Genomic DNA, 18,286 nt, shown 5'->3' on the forward strand with positions numbered 1-18,286 from the left:
TGTCCAACTCTTTGTGACCCCATGGACTGCAGCATGCCAGACTCCTCTGTCCTCCACTATCTCCTGGAGTTTGCTCAAATTCATGTCCATTGAGTCGGTGATGCTATCTAACCATCTCATCCTCTGCCTCTGTCTTCTACTTTTGCCTTCAGTCTTTCCCAGCATCAAGGTGTTTTCCAGTGAGTCAGCTCTTCGCATCATGTGGCCAAAGTATTGAAGCTTCAGCTTCAGCATCATTTCTTCCGATGAATATTCAAGGTTGAGTTCCTTTAAGATTAACTGGTTTGATCTCCTTGCAGTACAAGAGATTCTGAAGAATCTTCTCCAGCACTACAATTCAAAAGCATCAATTCTTCGGTGCTCAGCCTTCTTTATGGTCCATCTCTCACATCTGTACATGACCACTGGAAAAACCATAGCTTTGACTATACAGACCTTTGTCAGCAAAGTGATATCTCTGCTTTTTAATGCGCTGTTTAGGTTTGTTATAGCTTTCCTTCCAAAGAGCAAGCATCTTTTAATTTCATGGCTGCAGTCACTGTCCATAGTGATTTTAGAACCCAAGAAAATACAATCTGTCACTGCTTCTACTTTTTTCCCTTCCATTTGCCATGAAGTGATGGGATCGAATGCCATGATCATATTTTTTTGAATGTTGAGTTTCAAGCCAGCTTTTCACTCTCTTCTTCATCAAGAGGCTCGTTAGTTCCTCTTTGCTTTCTGCCATAAGGGTGGTATCATCTGCATATTTGAGGTTATTGATATTTCTCCTGGCAATCTTGATTCCAGCTTGTGCTTCGTCCAGCCTGGCATTTTGCATGATGTAAGTTAAATAAGCAGGGTGACAGTATAGAGCCTTGACATGCTCCTTTCCCAATTTTGAACCAGTCCATTGTTCCATGTTCAGTTCTAACTGTTGCTTCTTGACCTGCATACAGGTTTTTGAGGAGGCAGGTCAGGTGGTCTGGTATTCCCATCTCTTTAAGAATTTTCCACAGTTTGTTATGATCCACACAAAGACTTTAGTGTAGTCAATGAAGCAGAAGTAGATGTTTTTCTGGAATTCTCTTGCTTTTTCTATGATCTGATGAATGTTGACAATTTGATCTCTGATTCCTCTGCCTTTTCTAAACCCAGCTTGTACATCTGGAAGTTCTCAGTTCATGTACTGCTAAAGCCTAGCTTGAAAGATTTTGAGCATAACTTTACTAGCATGTGAAATGAGCACAATTGTACTGTAGTTTGAACATTCTTTGGCTTTGCCTTTCTTTGGAATTGGAAAGGAAACTGACCATTTCCAGTCTGGTGGCCACTGCTGAGTTTTCCAAATTTGCTGGCGTATTGAGTGCAGCACTTAAACAGCATCATCTTTTAGGATTTGAAATAGCTCAGCTGGAATTCCATCACCTCCACTAGCTTTGTTCATAGTGATGCTTCCTAAGGCCCACTTGACTTCGGACTCTAGAATGTCTGGCTCTAGGTGAATGATCACACCATCGTGGTTATCTGAGTCATTAACATCTTTGTACAGTTTTTCTGTGTATTCTTGCCATTTCTTTTTAATTTATTTTTTTAAATTTATTTATTTTTTAATTGAAGGTGAAATGCTTTACAGAATTTTGTTGTTTTCTATCAAACATCAACAAGAATCAGCCATAGATGTCCCTTCCCTCTTGAACCTCCCTCCCGTCTCTCTCCCCATCCCACCCCTCTAGGTTGATACAGAGCCCCTGTTTGAGTTCCCTGAGACATACAGTAAATTCCCATTGGCTATCTGTTTTACATATGGTAATGTAAGCTTCCATGTTACTCTCTCCATACATTTCACCCTCTCCTCCCCTCTCCCTGTGTCCATAAGTCTGTTCTCTATGTCTGTTTCTCCATTCAGTTCAGTTCAGTTCAGTCACTCAGTCATGTCCGACTTTTTGCAACCCCATGAGCCGCAGCACACCAGGCCTCCCTGTCCATCACCAACTCCCGGAGTCCACCCAAACCCATGTCCATTGAGTCGGTGATGCCATCCAGCCATCTCATCCTCTGTCATTCCCTTCTCCTCCTGCCCTCAATCTTTCCCAGCATAAGGGTCTTTTCAAATGAGTCAGTTCTTCGCATCAGGTGGCCAAAGTATTGGAATTTCAGCTTCAGCATCAGTCCTTCCAATGAATATTCAGGACTGATCTCCTTTAGGATGGACTGGTTGGATCTCCTTGCTGTCCAAGGGACTCTCAAGAGTCTTCTCCAACACCACTGTTCAAAAGCATCAATTCTTCGGTGCTCAGCTTTCTTTATAGTCTAACTCTCACATCCATGCATGTCATCTGAATTAAATTCGCCTATTCCCATCCATTTTAGTTCATGGATTCCTAAGATGTCGATATTCATTCTTGCCATCTCCTACTTGACCATGTCCAATTTACCTTGATTCATGGACCTAACATCCCAGGTTCTTATGCAATATTGTTCCTTACAGCATCATAGTTTACTTTCACCACCAGATACATCCACAACTGAGCATTATTTCTGCTTTGGCCCAACCACTTCATTCTTTCTGGAGCTACTAGTAATTGCCCTCCACTCTTCCCTAGTAGCATATTGGACATCTTCTGACCTGGGGCGGGTGCCATCTTGAGGTGTCATATCTTTTTACTTTTTCATACTATTCATGGGCTTATTGTGGCAAGAATACTGGAGTGGTTTGCCATTTCCTTCTCCAGTGGACCACATTTTATCAGAAGTCTTGACTATGACCTGTCCATCTTAGGTGGCCCTACAGGGCATGGCTCATAGCTTCATTGAGTTAGGCAAGCCCCTTTGCCACGACAAGGCTGTGATTCACGAAGGGGAAGATAAATTGACATAGCTGAAATATGAGTGCCTGATCAGCTTCCTGGTGCTGTCTGTGATTAATATCCAGCCCAGAGCTGTGACTAGAAAAGCAGTTATACCTGCTTCTTTCCCAGGGGACCCATCCCTTGGGAAAGGAGAACTTGTAGGAAATGACCTGAACCATCTGAAAGTGACTTACAGTTAGCCTGACGAATGAGGATATCAGGCTGTTGAGGGAGGGGACCTTTCCCCTCTACCCTCTTGAGTTCTTGTGACTGGACTAATAATAAAATTGATGCAAGACAGATAAACAGGAGAAAAAGAAAAAATTGTACAAATGGAGGTCTCTTAGAAATGGAACCTAAAAAGTGGAGAAAGTAGGTAGGTTTTGTACTTTTTATACACAGAAACAATAAATATATGAGGAATTAACAGGACAAAGAAACTTAGGCTTTGAGTGCTTAATTAGTGAAGAATCTAAATGAAATTTGAGCTTGGCTAGTAAATTAAAGAAGTCACAAAATGTGTTTATATAGGCTTCTCTGCCCAGATTCCGTGTCTCTAGTGATAAGGATGTCCTTCCACCTCCATATGTTGAGAGTGTACCTTTCCATGAGAGGTTTATTTCCTGCTTTTAGGGAGACTGGGTGGAGTGTGTGTCAAAGTGTCCCTCTTACATCAGCTCAATCTTAAGTAATTTTAATTCAAAATAATCAGTATGTCATTGAGACATACTTTGGGGTAGCCTGCCCTGGACCCCACCCATGGAAATAGAACCATTGCAAGTCTTGGAAGGGCCTAGATAGCAGATCATCTTCCCATTCAAAAACTTTTGCTTAACTTTGCTCGATCTAATACTTTCCACAAATAAAATGCTGAATCTCTTGTTAGTGAGATGTGTTTTACAATTTGAAATTCTACTACCAAGTTGGATCATGAAAATATCTGGCTATGATATAGGTAACAAGTTAAATCTTACCATTTAATGAGTTTTCTTATTTAAACATAAGATTTTAAGGATGGTTGTCAGATTTATCAGCTTCAATTGCATTATAATTATTCTCATTTCAGATCACCCCTATTTTGTTGGTGTCCAGTTCCATCCCGAGTTTTCTTCTAGGCCAATGAAGCCTTCCCCTCCATACCTGGGGCTGTTACTTGCGGCAACTGGGAATCTGAATGCCTATCTCCTACAGGGATGCAAGCTGTCTTCAAGGTAACCAGCTTACTGTGTCCTTAGCAATGACTCAAGATACAATTATCAACATTGTAGGCTTCTCATAAAATTTAATATCATTGTAGGATTTATTTTTTAAAGTGGAGAGTCATTTTTTCCCCTCTTAATAAGCATACATTTTTCTCTGAATGAAAGTGATTTAATCACATCTACAAGAGTAATATATCAGTTTTCCAAATCATGCTGATGCTGACTATTATTTTACAGATATTTGTCATTTTGGTAGGTGAAAAAAGGGATTTTCTTTTGTTAACTTTCTGAGTAATATATGTACATGAATGTTTTATATGTTTATTGGCTTTTTTGTTTTATTAATACCCTGTTCATATCTTTTGCCCTAATTTTCCTTTTGCTATTATCCTTTTTCTTGATCATTAGTAAGCTCTTTATATATAAAGGACATTAATCCTTTGTTTGATTACACATACTTTTTCAGAGTGGTTTTGTTTTTAAGTTGTTAATGGTTTTCATTAGTTTTTGTTAGGTTTATTTTAGTTTTTATTTTCACTAAAGAACTTTAAATAAAGACTTTATGTAGTCCTTATTTATGTTTTCTTTAAACGTGGTCAGATCTTTTACTTTGGTGGATTATGTCTTTAGTATCATGCCTAAACTATTTCCCTGTCAAAAGATTATTATATAATTACCCATTTGTTTTCCACTAGCACTTTTATAGTTTCAGAGGAAAAAAATTTAAAGCATAGTTGATTTACAGTGTTGTGCTGATTTCTGCTGTACACTAAGTGACTCAGTTATACATATATATATATATATATTCTTTTTAAAATATTCTTTTCCATTATGGTTTGTCCCAGGAAATTGGATATAGTTCCCTGTGCTATACATTAGGCCCTTGTTGGTTATCTACTCTAAATGTAATATTTTGTGTCTACTAATCCCAAACTCCCGGTCTATCCGTCTCCCTTCCCTCCTCGCCCTTGGCAACCATAAGTCCATTCTCTGTGTCTGTGAGTCTGTTTCTGTCTTGGAGATAGGTTCGTTTGTGGCATATTTTAGATTCTATGTATAAGTGGTATCATATTGTATTTGTGCTTCTCTTTCTGACTTACTTCACTTAGTATGATAACCTCTAGGTCTGCTGCAATCTCCATGTTGCTGCAAATGGCATTATTTCATTCTTTTTTATGACTGAGTAGTATTCCATTGTATGTATGTACCACATCTTCTTTATCCATTCATCTGTCGATGGACATTTAGGTTGTATCCATATCTTGGCTATTGGGAACAATGCTGCTATGAACACTGGTGTGCAGGTATCTTTTTGAATTATAGCTTTGCCCAGGTATATGCCCATGAGTGGGATTGCTGGATCATATGGTAGTTCTATTCTTAGTTTTCTGAGGAACCTCCAAACTGTTCTCCACAGAGGCTGTACCAATTTACATTTCCACCAACAGTGTGGGAGGGTTCCCTTTCCCCCACACCCTCCCTAGCATTTGTTGTTTGTAGACTTTTTAATGATGGCCATTCTGACTGGTGTGAGGCGATACCTCATTGTAGTTTTGACTTGCATTTCTCTAATAATCGGTGATGTTGAACATCATTTCATGTACCTGTTGACCATCTGTAGGTCTTGTTTGGAGAAATGTCTATCAAGGTCTTCTGTCCGTTTTTCAGTTGGTTTTTGTTGTTGTTGTTGCATGAGCTGTTTGTATATTTTGGAGATTAAGCCCTTGTCTTTCACATCATTTGCAAATATTCTCCCATTCTGTAGCTTGTTTTTTCTTTCTTTTTTTAAAAATAATTTCCTTTGCTGTGCAAAAGCTTGTAAGTTTGATTAGGTCCCATTTATTTATTTTTGTTTTTATTTCTATTGCCTTGGGAGACTGATATAGTTTCAGTTTTATAATTTCAATATGTAATATATATGGACTTTATTTTTGGTGTGGTATATGAGGTAGGGATCTCCGTCCCCTTGACACCACTCCACTCTCACCAATTAAGTAATTTAGATTTGTTTCAGGGATTTCTGTTTTGTTCCACTGGTGATTTCATCTCTTTTTTCTGAATCCTTACCACCCTTTTCATTGTGATAGCATTATTGTAAGTTGAGCCCTTATTTACCCTACTCTTATTATTTAATATTTTTAAAAATGTGTTTACCTCTTCTTCTGGAGGACCTGTACAATGATTTTAAAAGTCTAATTTGAATTTAAAATCCTCAGGGATTTTTGTTAAAATTCATTAAAATTTAATTTTCATTAAATTTCATTAAAATTCCTTTACAATTTAAATACTAGTTTGGTGAGATTTTACATCTTTACTTCTTCTCATCTAAGAATATCGTATGTAATAACTTTAACAGTGAAAGGAACTGGCCAGAATCATGTGCTTAGGTAGGGGTTACTACCACAATAACTGGATATATCTTGTTTAGAAGTTACCATTGTGGACACTCATTGTAGCAAATGAGTCTTGTGATACTGCGTTTGAGGACTGCCAGGACTGTGGAAATTTCTTAAAGAGATGGGAATACCAGACCATCTTACCTGTCTCCTGAGAAATCTGTATGCAGGTCCAGAAGCAACAGTTAGAACTGGACATGGAACAACAGACTGGTTCAAAATTGGGAAAGGAGTATGTCAGGGCTCTACATTGTCAACCTGCTTATTTAACTTATATGTGGAGTACATCATGCAAAATGCTAGGCTAGATGAATCCCAAGCTGGAATCAAGATGGCCAGGAGAAGTATCAATAACCTCAATATGCAGATGACACCACCCTTATGGCAGAAAGTGAAAAGGAACTAAAGAGCCTCTTGAAGAAGGTGAAAGAGAAGAGTGGAAAAGCTGGCTTAAAACTCAACATTCAGAAAACTAAGATCATGGCATTTGGTCCCATCACTTCATGGCAAATAGATGGGGAAAAATGGAAACAGTGACAGACTTTATTTTCTTGGGCTCCAAAATCACCACAAATGGTGACTGAAGCCATATGAATGGCTTAAAAGATGCTTGCTCCTTGGAAGAAAAGCTATGGCAAACCTAGACAGCATATTAAAAAGCAGAGACTTCACTTTTCCAACAAAGGTCCGTATAGTTAAAGCTATGGTTTTTCTAGTAGTCATGTATGGATGTGAGAGTTGGATCATAAAGAAGGCTGAGTGCTGAAGAATTGATGCTTTCGAATTGTAGTGCTAGAGAAGACTCTTGAGAGTTCCTTGGACAGCAAGGAGATGCAACCAGTCAATCCTAAAGAAACTGAATCCTGAATATTCATTGGAAGGACTGATGCTGAAGCTGAAGCTGGACCTCCAATACTTTGGCCACCTGATGTGAAGAGCTGATTCATTGGAAAAGACCTGGATGCTGGGAAAGATTGAGGGCAGGAGGAGAAGGAGGTGACAAGGAATGAAATGGTTGGATGGTATCATCGACTCAATGGACATGAGTTTGAGCAAACTCCAGAAGATAGTGAAGGATAGGGACGCCTGGTGTGCTGCAGTCCATGGGATCGCAAAGAATTGGACATAACTTAGTGACTGAACAAAGGATTATGGCATGGTGTGTCTGTGTGTACTTTGTTACATGAGCCTGCTCTTTGGAGTATTACCTGCTAGGAGAGCCTCACAGTTCCCTAGAATTTCCTTTAACTGTGTGTTCAGATGGGAACAGCTTTACATATTTTGAACGTTGGACCTATTAATGAATTAATGATCACTCCCTGCACTCTTGAACCAGTGCAGTGGTTTTCACACCGTGCCCTGTGGAGCTGGAATACAGGCTGCTCTGAGGAGTGGCCTGGGGTGGGTGGTTCCAGGCGCTTCCCTGCTTCAGTGAAGCTTCAGCTCCACTTGTCCTGGCTCCCATGGCTTGGTTCTGTATGAGATTGCATATGAAGATGCGTTTCCTGTGCTGTGATGCTGCACAGCTTACACAGCAGATTGGATATTCCAGTGTGGTCCCTGTTGCATATATGCTCTGACCCTTCCCTGCCACTCTGTTTTCTCCGTTGTTTCAGGTGCTCACACGTGAAAGGAGGATGACGGTGGAACAAGTTAGATGGCTGGGAGAAATAACACATGCATAATTGTTCACGTATAACTATATGGTTATTTGCAAGTATCAACTAATATATAAATGACATCTGGTTTGTGTGGCTTGCCCACCTCTGTACTGGCTGGCCTGTCAGTTCCCACCTGGGGGCTGGTAGTCTCTGGGTAAAGTTCACTGGTAGTTTCTAAGAAAAGTAACTGCTTGCTAGCAACTCCTGAGCAAGACACTGTGTCTCTTAACAAGACTCTGATGCTGAGATTGTAATCACAGCTGACTAGCAGGCTTCCACGGTGATCAGAGAATTCCTGTGTATCAGCCACCAATTGTTAAGAGAAGCCAGCATCTTATTTATCTTCGTCTCTCTTGCTCCCCAATATGCAGTGGTTGTTTACTCCCATTACAGTACTAAATGTAGGGGAGGATATATCCCCTACTATACTAAATATACTCCGGGAGGATACAGTCTTGTCTAATCTTGACACCTTGCAGGGGGCTTTCCAACTAAGAATGGTGCCCATGACTTAATCCAGTGGCAGACACTAGGATTCCAGAGGAACCTTGCACTTCAGCTCCTCCCTGCCCAGATCCAGTGTTAGTGAGCATTGAAAAGCAAGTAACTGCTTTGGTAGCCAGGCTCTAATGTGAGCTGAGTTGGGACTGTATTTCTGTCAAACAAGATTACTGTCTGTAATCAATCCTAAACAAATGTGACAAGAAATTTGAACACTAGAATAATGGCTTCCTTTCCCAGAAATAGGCTGATATTATTTAAATGTATGGCATATGTGCCGCTGATGTCTTGAAAGACCCACAATGTAAAAATCCCTGGCTTTGAGCAAATACACCTGGGCTCTAACTTTTGCTTTCTGCCATGTAGAGCACCTTTATGTTTTACTGTGTTTATATTTTACTGCAATAAGAATATTACTTTGGGATCTCGAGCTGGTGGGCTGAACTCTTAGCTACTCTGGTATCTTCTAGAATGGTAGCAGTTATGAAGACCAGGTCCACCTGGTTTTAGACTTGTGGGAGTCTGTTCAAGAGGCATAATGGTTTTAGGATATTATTTTTTTAGGTTTGCATAAGCTACTCAAAAGTACTTGCAAAATCAAACTAAATCGTGCATCGAACCTGGACTGGTGACTCAGCGAGGAAGGAGGAAGGAGGGTTCAGGATGGGGAACATGTGTATACCTGTGGCGGATTCATGTTGATATATGGCAAAACCAATACAATATTGTAAAGTTAAAAAATAAAATAAAATATAAAAAAAAATCAAACTAAATCTTGTTTGGAGGATTCTCTAAGACCACCCACACATTTAATGATTGATTAGGAGCAATCTGAATATAGCTGTGGTGCTGGAGAAGACTCTTGTGAGTCCCTTGGACTGCAAGGAGATCCAACCAGTCCATCCTAAAGGAGACCAGTCCTGGGTGTTCATTGGAAGGACTGACACTGAGGCTGAAACTCCAATACTTTGGCCACCTCATGCGAAGAGTTGACTCATTGGAAAAGACCCTGATGCTGGGAGGGATTGGGGGCGGGAGGAGAAGGGGACGACAGAGGATGAGATGGCTGGATGGCATCACCAACTCGATGCACATGAGTTTGAATGAACTCTGGGAGTTGGTGATGGACAGGGAGGCCTGGCGTGCTGTGATTCATGGGGTCGCGAAGAGTCAGATACGACTGAGCGACTGAACTGAACTGAACTAAATATAGTTGTACTCATGGCTAAAATTCATTTCAGTGACAGAATAAGCATACACAGCTTGCTCAGGCAGGGAAAGAGGTGTAAGTAGAGCCTGGAGAAATCTATCTGCAGCTTTCCTATGCTCTCTCCCTCCCGTGAGAGGTCACACAGAGCTCACCCTCCCTCCAGCAGTACAAATGCAGTGTGTGATGTTTACACCCAGAGAAGCCCATTTGACACTCAGGCTTTAGAGTTTCTATAGGAGGCTGGTCACATGGACATTCTCTGCCTAGCAACCACCCAGATTCCAGGCTCCCAGGAGGAAAACAAGTGTTCACCATGATCACATTGCCTGTACAAACAGCCTAGGCCCCCAAAAATGACCTTATCAGTTAGTAATGGAGAAAATATTTTGAAAGCCAAGTTCCCCAGCAACAGGCCCTTCTAAAGATGTCAGCCTCAAGCCTATTGTGTTAACTCTTTTGCACAAGTCCAGTAAACCATTTTTAGAATAAAGAACTCCAATGGGAAATTATGGTCCATTAAATAAATCATTGTAATTATTTGCTGATATCTCTCTCCTAGTGTCTAAGTATAATTTGTCCCATGTTTAAACAGTAACCACAAATCTGCATGGTTTTGCTGGTATATGATGTAATGGAATGAGACTGCTTCATGTAATTGTAATAAAAAATTGTAGGAGATTTATATGAAATAGAATATCCAAAGATTCTTATAATTGTGAGTTCTTCAGTATGTAGAAACAAAGCACATGATTTATGTCCAGAATTCCACTTTTTTAAAAAAATTGAAGTATAGTTGATTTACAATGTTGTGTTAGTTTCAGTTTCTGGTGTATAGCAAAATGGTTCAGTTTTATATATATCTTCTTTTCTATTATGGTTTATTAAAGCATATTGAATATAGTTCCCTGTGCTATACAGTAGGTCCTTGCAGCTTCAGAATTCCATTTTTAAGCAACTGGAAAGAGAAGAGGGATAAGAGTCTAAAGTCATAGGTTGTTTCTCAGCCTGTGTGTCTCTGGGGCTGCCCTACAAGGCCCTGAGGTGCAGTCACTCCACACTGAGGTCAGGAATGACTTCCAGTTTTGGTGATGCTGGCATTTATCATGCTCCTCTGTCAGGTCAGAGTAAAACTCTCTTGCTTAGATAGTGCTTGTTCTGTGTCAGAAAGCAAGAACCGAGATGGATGGAGTTCAGTTCACAGAAATGGAGCTGTTTGGGAAAACAAGTTTTTAAAATATAAAAGCAGAATCTTAAGACATGTGAGCAGCATTTTATTCTAGGTTTTAGGATCTTAAATTCCATGTCTCCACCCAACACAATCTATCTCTTGTGCAGAAAAATCGTCTATTTGAGTTGAAACGGAAGGCAGGCCGGTATAGAAATGGGAGGAGAGTTGACTCCGTGGTGCACTGTATTTGCTTGATTGTTTCAGACCAAACTCAAGAGTTGAAACTACTTTCTAATCAGAGGGTCTTAAAGGAAGCACAGAGGTGCAGTCAGTGCTTTCTATTTCCTGATTCTTTGTGGGCTCCTCTTCACGTTTCTCTTTGAATCTCTGCAGTCAGGGAGCGAAGGCACTCATTTCCTTCACCATTGTCTCTGGTTTCTGTCCTGTGACTACTGGGCTTTTCCTTTGAAGTGATATGCTGTCTTCAAGCCTGGGAAAGCTTTGTTTTCTGTTGACTTTTAGCTGAGGCATTAGAAAAAATTTGGAAAATAGGAAAAAGAATCCATAAACCTGTAAACCTAACTAGGTCACTGTCCTCGCTTTTGAGTCTTTCCTTCCAGTCTTTAGCTTATACTCATACATGACTCCTTTCGTGATTGTAATGAGAATAGTGAGTGTGTGTGTGTATTTTTCCCAATTCTTTTTTTTTAATTCTCTTATTCTTTCAAGCCTATAGAAAAGATGAAGGAGTAGTACAGTGAATACTTGTATACCTTTCACTTAGATTCATCAATTGTTGCCTTTTTACCATGTTTGCTTCTCTCTCTTTCTCACTGTATAAACTTATTTCAGAAGCACTTATAAGTTGCAAACATCATAGCACTTCACTCCTAAATACTTTATCATTCATTTCCTAAAATTGAAGACATTGTCTCACATAACTGCAGTATCATGATCACACCTAAGAAAATTAACATTACTTCCATGACATCATTTAATATCCAGTTCATATTAAAATTTCTCCATTTATCCCCAAATGTCTCTTTAGCTTTTTTTGAAATTAAAAAATTTAATCAGTAATGAATTTGAGGTTCATTTGGTTATGTTTCCTAGTTTTTTTAAATCTGGGTAATCACCCTCTCTTTTTCAGTTCTTCATAACAATGACTTTTTTAAAAAATTAATTTATTTTAATTGGAGGATAATTACTTTACAATATTGTGACTTTTAAAATAAAGAGGCCAGGCCGGTTGTAGCAATGACCAGAATTTGATTCATATTTTGTCTTGATTCGATTCAGGTTAGGCATTTTTGGAAGAATAGTTCATTGGGGATGTCGTGGACTTCATAAGGACACATCAGGAGGCACGTGCGGCGCATAATATTCCCTCTTTAGTCACACAGTGAATGGTGCTGAGTTTAACACCTGATTAAGATAGTGACTGTCTAGAGGTCTCTTGTAAAGAAACATTTTTCTCCATTTTGGTTTCTAAAATACCATCCCCCACTGAAATGAACTAGGGCTCCTGGAAGAAATGGTTGGTTTCAAGTCTGGGACAAGAAAAGTACAGGATGAGGCCAGAAGGTGTTGCTGGACTTAAAGGAAAGAAGAGTTTAAAAACCAAGGGGAAGATTTTGTATAAGGTCAAAGAAGCTAGCTTGAAAGGATTCCTGCTGGCCTCATTTGGACAATTTGAACACCAAAAACAGTAATGACAAAATTGGATTATAACACATTATATGTTTTTAAAATTACAAAATAATACTCAGGAAAAAAAAGGCCAATTTAAAAAATGTAGATGCCACCCCTGATGTAATAACTGAGGCAAAAAGGGATCATAAGTGGATGCCAAAACCATTAGATGAAAGGTTTTGAAAAGTGGGATATTCATATGTTCTCAAAGTATCACCTCAGTTTTTAATTAGAGACGCTTATCTTTTGAACTGAACACCTCATACCCAGTTTTCCAAGTTGCATGATGCTCCTGTTGATGGCTGCACGCTTTAGCATCTACTCAACGCACCACATGTGCTGGAGCTCACACCACCCCAGCCATGGTGCTGGGCACAAGAGAATCAAGGACTAGTCCAATAAGAACACATGCCCTGTCCTGGGGACTTATCGGGTAGCTTAATGCTTCTCTACATTTTGGGGTTGACGGATCACCTTCCAAGAAAGTGATGAAAGCTGTGGACTCACTTCCTGTAAAAGTGCACACACATAGCAACTGGAACATCATTTCCCAGTATTCATATCCCAGAAACCTCCCATCCATCAATATTCTAAGAGTCTCCTCAGATACAGACCCCCAGCTAAGATGGTTTTTATAAAAAGGAGATGGTAATAGTACCCACTTTACAAGGTAGTAACGAAGAGTGCATTTTTTTCCTAAATGGAAAGCACTTAGCACAGTGCCTGGTCTATGGTAGGAAATTAAATGGGAATTGTTATTGTGCTATTATTATTATTATTAATCTCTTGCCTGCTGCAAAGCCTCCTACCTGATCTTCATGCCTCCAGCTTTCCTTTTCTCAGTCCACCTTCTGCTGGCAATCTGGTGGAAGGTAATCTGTAGCCTGTTAGGATGCTGGTTCCCCAAATGGTTACTGATGATGGCCATTAGAGGTAGGCGTGGTCTCTCTGCTGATTAGAGTATACATTTCTCCCTCTAAGGCATCCTTATCCCACTTGGGGTGATTCTTTCTCTTTGGCTAGGAGAGTAAGACACTCCTTTTCTCCTGTGTGAATCTAATGTGCATTTTCCAGCACTGTTTTAAACTTGGAATCACCTTGCTTTTTATTTTAACTTTTGGTCTGCATGGTTGATGTTGCCAGGGACCATTCTTGCCATATAAAGTGCAAATATTTTATTTTTGTGGGGATAGTGTGGACAAACAGAGCAGGTGCTATGGGTTTATTTTCTGGATATGCCACTTCCTGGGTAATTTTTTTTCAAGTCCCCACTCCTAAACCTCAGGATGTTCATCCTTTAGGGTTGCTGTGAAGGACAGTTAAGATGGTGCTTTGTAAACTTTGAACTGATATAAAAATACTATTTTTCCCCCTATGTTACATTTCAAGCAAAAGTGAACTGGAAAAGAAGATTCTTTTTTGCTTTCTTTTTCAACAGCTTTTTCAAACATCTTAAAAACAGCTCCCCTGCTTATTGTTGGATTCCAAAACCGTACCTTGAGACTGTTTCTTGTAAAGTACTGCTGATAAGCACCATTTGAGTATGCCTTCCCTAAGGGATTAAATGTTGCTGAAAAGGTGCTCTTTAATTGATCGTGATTCACTGCCTGCTGATGATGCAGTGTCAGCCAGGGATGGAGTTAATACTGATACAGACTACTGTGCTTTTAATGTCCTGCCAGGGTTGTGTTCTACCATTTACTATTCAATGCAAGACTCATTCAAAACATACTAAGTTATTCATTCCGTCGCTCTTATATTTTATGGCTTCCAGGGGCTCTTTGAGAAGGAAGTAAGTATAGTGATAACAGCGCTTTGGGGAAAACTGTGTGCATGGCAACCTGTTTTAAAACATGCTTTCTCCACATGAAATGGATTTTGATATAAAGTATTATAGGAATTTATGCATGCTGGGGATCTTAAGAATGCTATTAGAATTTTTTAATTCCAACTACCTCTTTGTGTTAACGAATAAGAAATGGCTTAACAGCTGCCTCAGGGTAGCACAGAAGGCGGACTGTGTGAGGCGGTACTCTGCCGTTGCCCTGGTGCCTTGGAATGTGTGTTTTATTCTTTTAGGACTTGACTAGGAACCAGGAGTCTTTGACAAACAAACTTGACTATGACAAGCCTTTCGTTTGTCAAAGAACCACATGTAGACCGTGGCAATCAAGTTTTGTAAGTTGAGCCAGTGTTGAAGGATGGCAAGTCCTGTGTGTTGCCGCTGGTGATTTTGATTTTGTCTTGGAAATAGTACAGTAAACAGCTTTTTAAAAAAGAATACTTCCATTATTTGGAGGGTACTTGCATGCATGAAGGAGATTTGCTGTGATTTTGACTGTATATAGTCAGACCTTACAAAAACCTTTCTTAGTGAGTGACAAGGGGAACCATCGCATGGAGATTATGGTTTGTTTTTGCTAAAATCATTATTCATTTGTTCTAAATCAGTGCTATCCAAAAGAACTTTTTTGCCGTGGTGAAAATGTTCTATAATCTGCACTGTCCTTATGATTATGTCAATTTTATCTTAGCTCTATTTTAATTCTAGCATTGGCAAAGTTTTTCTATATTTGTGTGCTAAGTTGCTTCAGTCATGTCCAACTCTTTGTGACCCTATGGACTGTAGTCTGCCAGGCTCCTGTGTCCATGGGATTCTCCAGGCAAGAATATGGAGTGGGTTGCCATGCTCTCGTCCAGGGGATCTTCCTGACCCAGGGACTGAACCCATGTCTCTTATGTCTCCTGTGTTGCAAGCAGATTCTTTACCACTGAGCCACTGGGGAAGCCCGATATATATATATATATATATATATATATATATATATATATATATACACATATACATACATACATATATATATATGTGTATATATATGTTTCTTATATTAAACATAGAAGTGTAATATTTGAAACTAGGAATAAAGAATGCTTTTACCTTAAAAAGAAAATCTGCACTGTCCAGTATCACAGTCACCAACCACACATGCCTGTTGAGCACTTGAAGTATGGCTCAGTGTATACACATGAGGAATGGAATTTTAAATTTTATTTGGTTGTAGTTGATTTAAATTCAGATAGCTACTGTGGCTTGCGGCTGCCATATTGGACAGTGCAGGTTTAAAACTGTTTGCTCCTCAAATGTAACAAGACTCACATGAACAGTTCCGTATTCTGTGGCCTTTCAAAAATTTTAACATGTAAGAGCCTAATACCTAATAACTCTCCCCACTGAGAAGTGTGTGTGTGTGTACAGAGATTATTTAAAGAGAGACGTTAGTCTTAAGATAGAGCTGAGATGTCTTGAACTAAGTGAAAATATCCCCAGAGAAATATATCTTATGACTTAAGTCTACTCTGTTTGAAACAAAAACGAACCCCTAAGTCTTACATGGCACAGATTTTATTACATTTGCAGGAGCTGTTGCTGTTCTGCATGCAGAATTGTGTTTCTAGCACTTGTGTTTTGCTGGCACATGACTTGCCATAAAATCAGCATGCTTAGCAGCATTGCTTATTTTGGGAATTCTGTTCTTGAGTGTTGTGGTTTATTTGGTCGTTCTATCTCCACCCCTAAACACATATGAAAAAACGAGTGAACCCGGTCATTTGCCTTGGAGCTTCCCTTTGTTAGGCTTACCCTGTGCCATAGTGATGCATTGGCAGAGTTTAGGGCTGATAGCCAGCAGACAGGAAATGAGAGCCATTAGGTTAGACCCACCCAAGTCCACTTGCTAAAGTGGGTAGGGAATTACTCTTGGTACAGGAAAACCATGCACTTGGCAGTTTTCACTGCTTCTTTGTATTTCCATGACTTTTTGAGAAATACCATGTTATAAACACATAACCCTCATAACCACAACGGCTTGTATTTTTATGTAGTTTCAGAGTGCATTTGTGCAGTCTCTTTTGGCCCTCATAACATTTTGGGGAGGTGTTGTAGGTATCCTTACTAATTTTTTCTGGACTCTCAAGGGGTCAAGTGACCAGTCTGAAGGTACATAGCTAATAACTAGTTCAACCAAGACAGTGAGGGGTAAGATGTGGGCCCACCCCACTCTGTCCCGAGTTCAGCAGCAGGGAAGGAAGCTTGAACTACTTGAGAAAATGGAGTTCCTTTGGCCCTTTGGACCTTCTCACTTGTGGCATCAGGGTACACACCTCATGGGCCCGCTGTACCACACAGCTGAGACTTGAACTTGTGGCCTGGGTTAGCATGATATGGGGATTGTGGCCCCACCTCGAACAAGCTGTGTGCCTGGTGAGTCACTCGAACATCCTTGACCTTCATTTCTTCTCACATAGGAAGTTGAGTGCATCTTCCAAATCCCCTTTTGTTGCAGAGAACCAGAAGGGACTCTATGTTTGTATAGTGAGAGTGCATGGATAAGGATATATCAACTTTTCTCGGTTCTTTTTTTGAAAAAATATTCTTTGGTTATTATGTGTTTTCTTTATTGAAAACCCTTTGATAACAGTAGAAGTGGTTTTCCTGAATTAAAATCTAACTAGGAGATATTTTCTACTTGATTGTTCATCTAACAAATCTTGTCTTTTCTGCCATTCTTAAGCTTTTTCTTTGTCTTCACCATGCTGTAGCCTCACCCTCCCCCTTTCAGTATTTTGTCCAGAAGTCAGGGAGGAGAGTGAAATTGTCTGCTATGATTTTGTTTATGTATTTATTGATATTTACTCAATATGTTTAGCGTAAATCTTTGTTTTCTAGCCTGTTAGCATAGGATTTCTCCAATTGCTTCCTCTCCTCTCTTTTAAAAAAAGTGAATTTTGGACTCTTATGGAATTCAAACTTCTGTTGCTATAAGTCAGCAAAACCTTGGCCAAGGCTAGGAGTAAGTAGCTCAGGCATAAAACACTTAGGTCCTGGCAAAGCCATCTTCATAGATCAGTAGAGCTTTGAGGGGTTGATCAGCCTGCTGATTTACTTGGAACCAAGCAAAAGGAACCCCAAAGTGAGACTGGCTTCAAGTCAAAGTACAATTGTAGGCCTATCTCGTGGAGAAGCTTTATTTCTACAGAAACCCAAGATGGCGGCATCTATGTCAAGACTGAATACTACATGTAACTCGACATAGTTGGAGCAACACATAAAGTTTCTAATTTGAAAACAGCAAAATTGTACAAATTATTTCTCAAACCCTTGGACCTATGAGAATGCTTATTGAAATGGAAAACTTCCATGCTGTTGGCCTGTATTAGTGGTCTTCAGAAGGTTATACATTTCAGTCTAAACTGAAATGCTTTTATAAATTTTCTAAATAAAGTACTTCCAATTTAAAATAAAAGCAAGTGATCAATTCCTCTGACAAAAGAAGGAGACCATTGGTTATGGTTGAATTAATGTCTTCCTGGAGTGACTAAGAAGTAGTAGTAGAATATTCCTTAGTATTTTCTCTGAGTGGGGGGTAATTATGGAAAGTGTTTGGGATCATAAATAGAATAATTGTGCAAAATTTTTTACATTTTGCTGAATCAGTTCATCTTTTGCTCTAGTGACAGATACAGTGATGCCAGTGATGACAGCTTTTCAGAGCCAAGGTTAGCTGAGTTGGAAATCAGCTGAAACTGACCCATGACTTGGAATCACCAGGACAACCTGAGAGGGTG

At 39.6% G+C, this 18,286-nt stretch overlaps 1 protein-coding gene across 9 annotated transcripts in view; it reads left to right on the plus strand.

Annotated features, from left to right (window-relative positions):
• The window catches only part of CTPS2 (CTP synthase 2), a 108,772-nt gene that overhangs the window by 88,937 nt on the left and 1,549 nt on the right, over positions 1–18,286 (plus strand). For 7 of the 9 annotated variants that reach the window (XM_070783511.1, XM_070783512.1, XM_070783513.1 and 4 more), the window contains 2 exons: positions 3,898–4,042; positions 18,173–18,217. In XM_070783511.1, the coding sequence (XP_070639612.1) occupies positions 3,898–4,042; positions 18,173–18,217 (190 nt within the window). Of the gene's footprint in view, positions 1–3,897; positions 4,043–8,045; positions 18,284–18,286 lie in introns of those variants that run through there. The other 2 variants (XM_070783516.1, XM_070783517.1) reach the window with 2 other exon arrangements.

This window comes from Bos indicus, chromosome X, assembly GCF_029378745.1.
Source record: "Bos indicus isolate NIAB-ARS_2022 breed Sahiwal x Tharparkar chromosome X, NIAB-ARS_B.indTharparkar_mat_pri_1.0, whole genome shotgun sequence".
Classification (NCBI taxonomy): Eukaryota; Metazoa; Chordata; class Mammalia; order Artiodactyla; family Bovidae; genus Bos; species Bos indicus.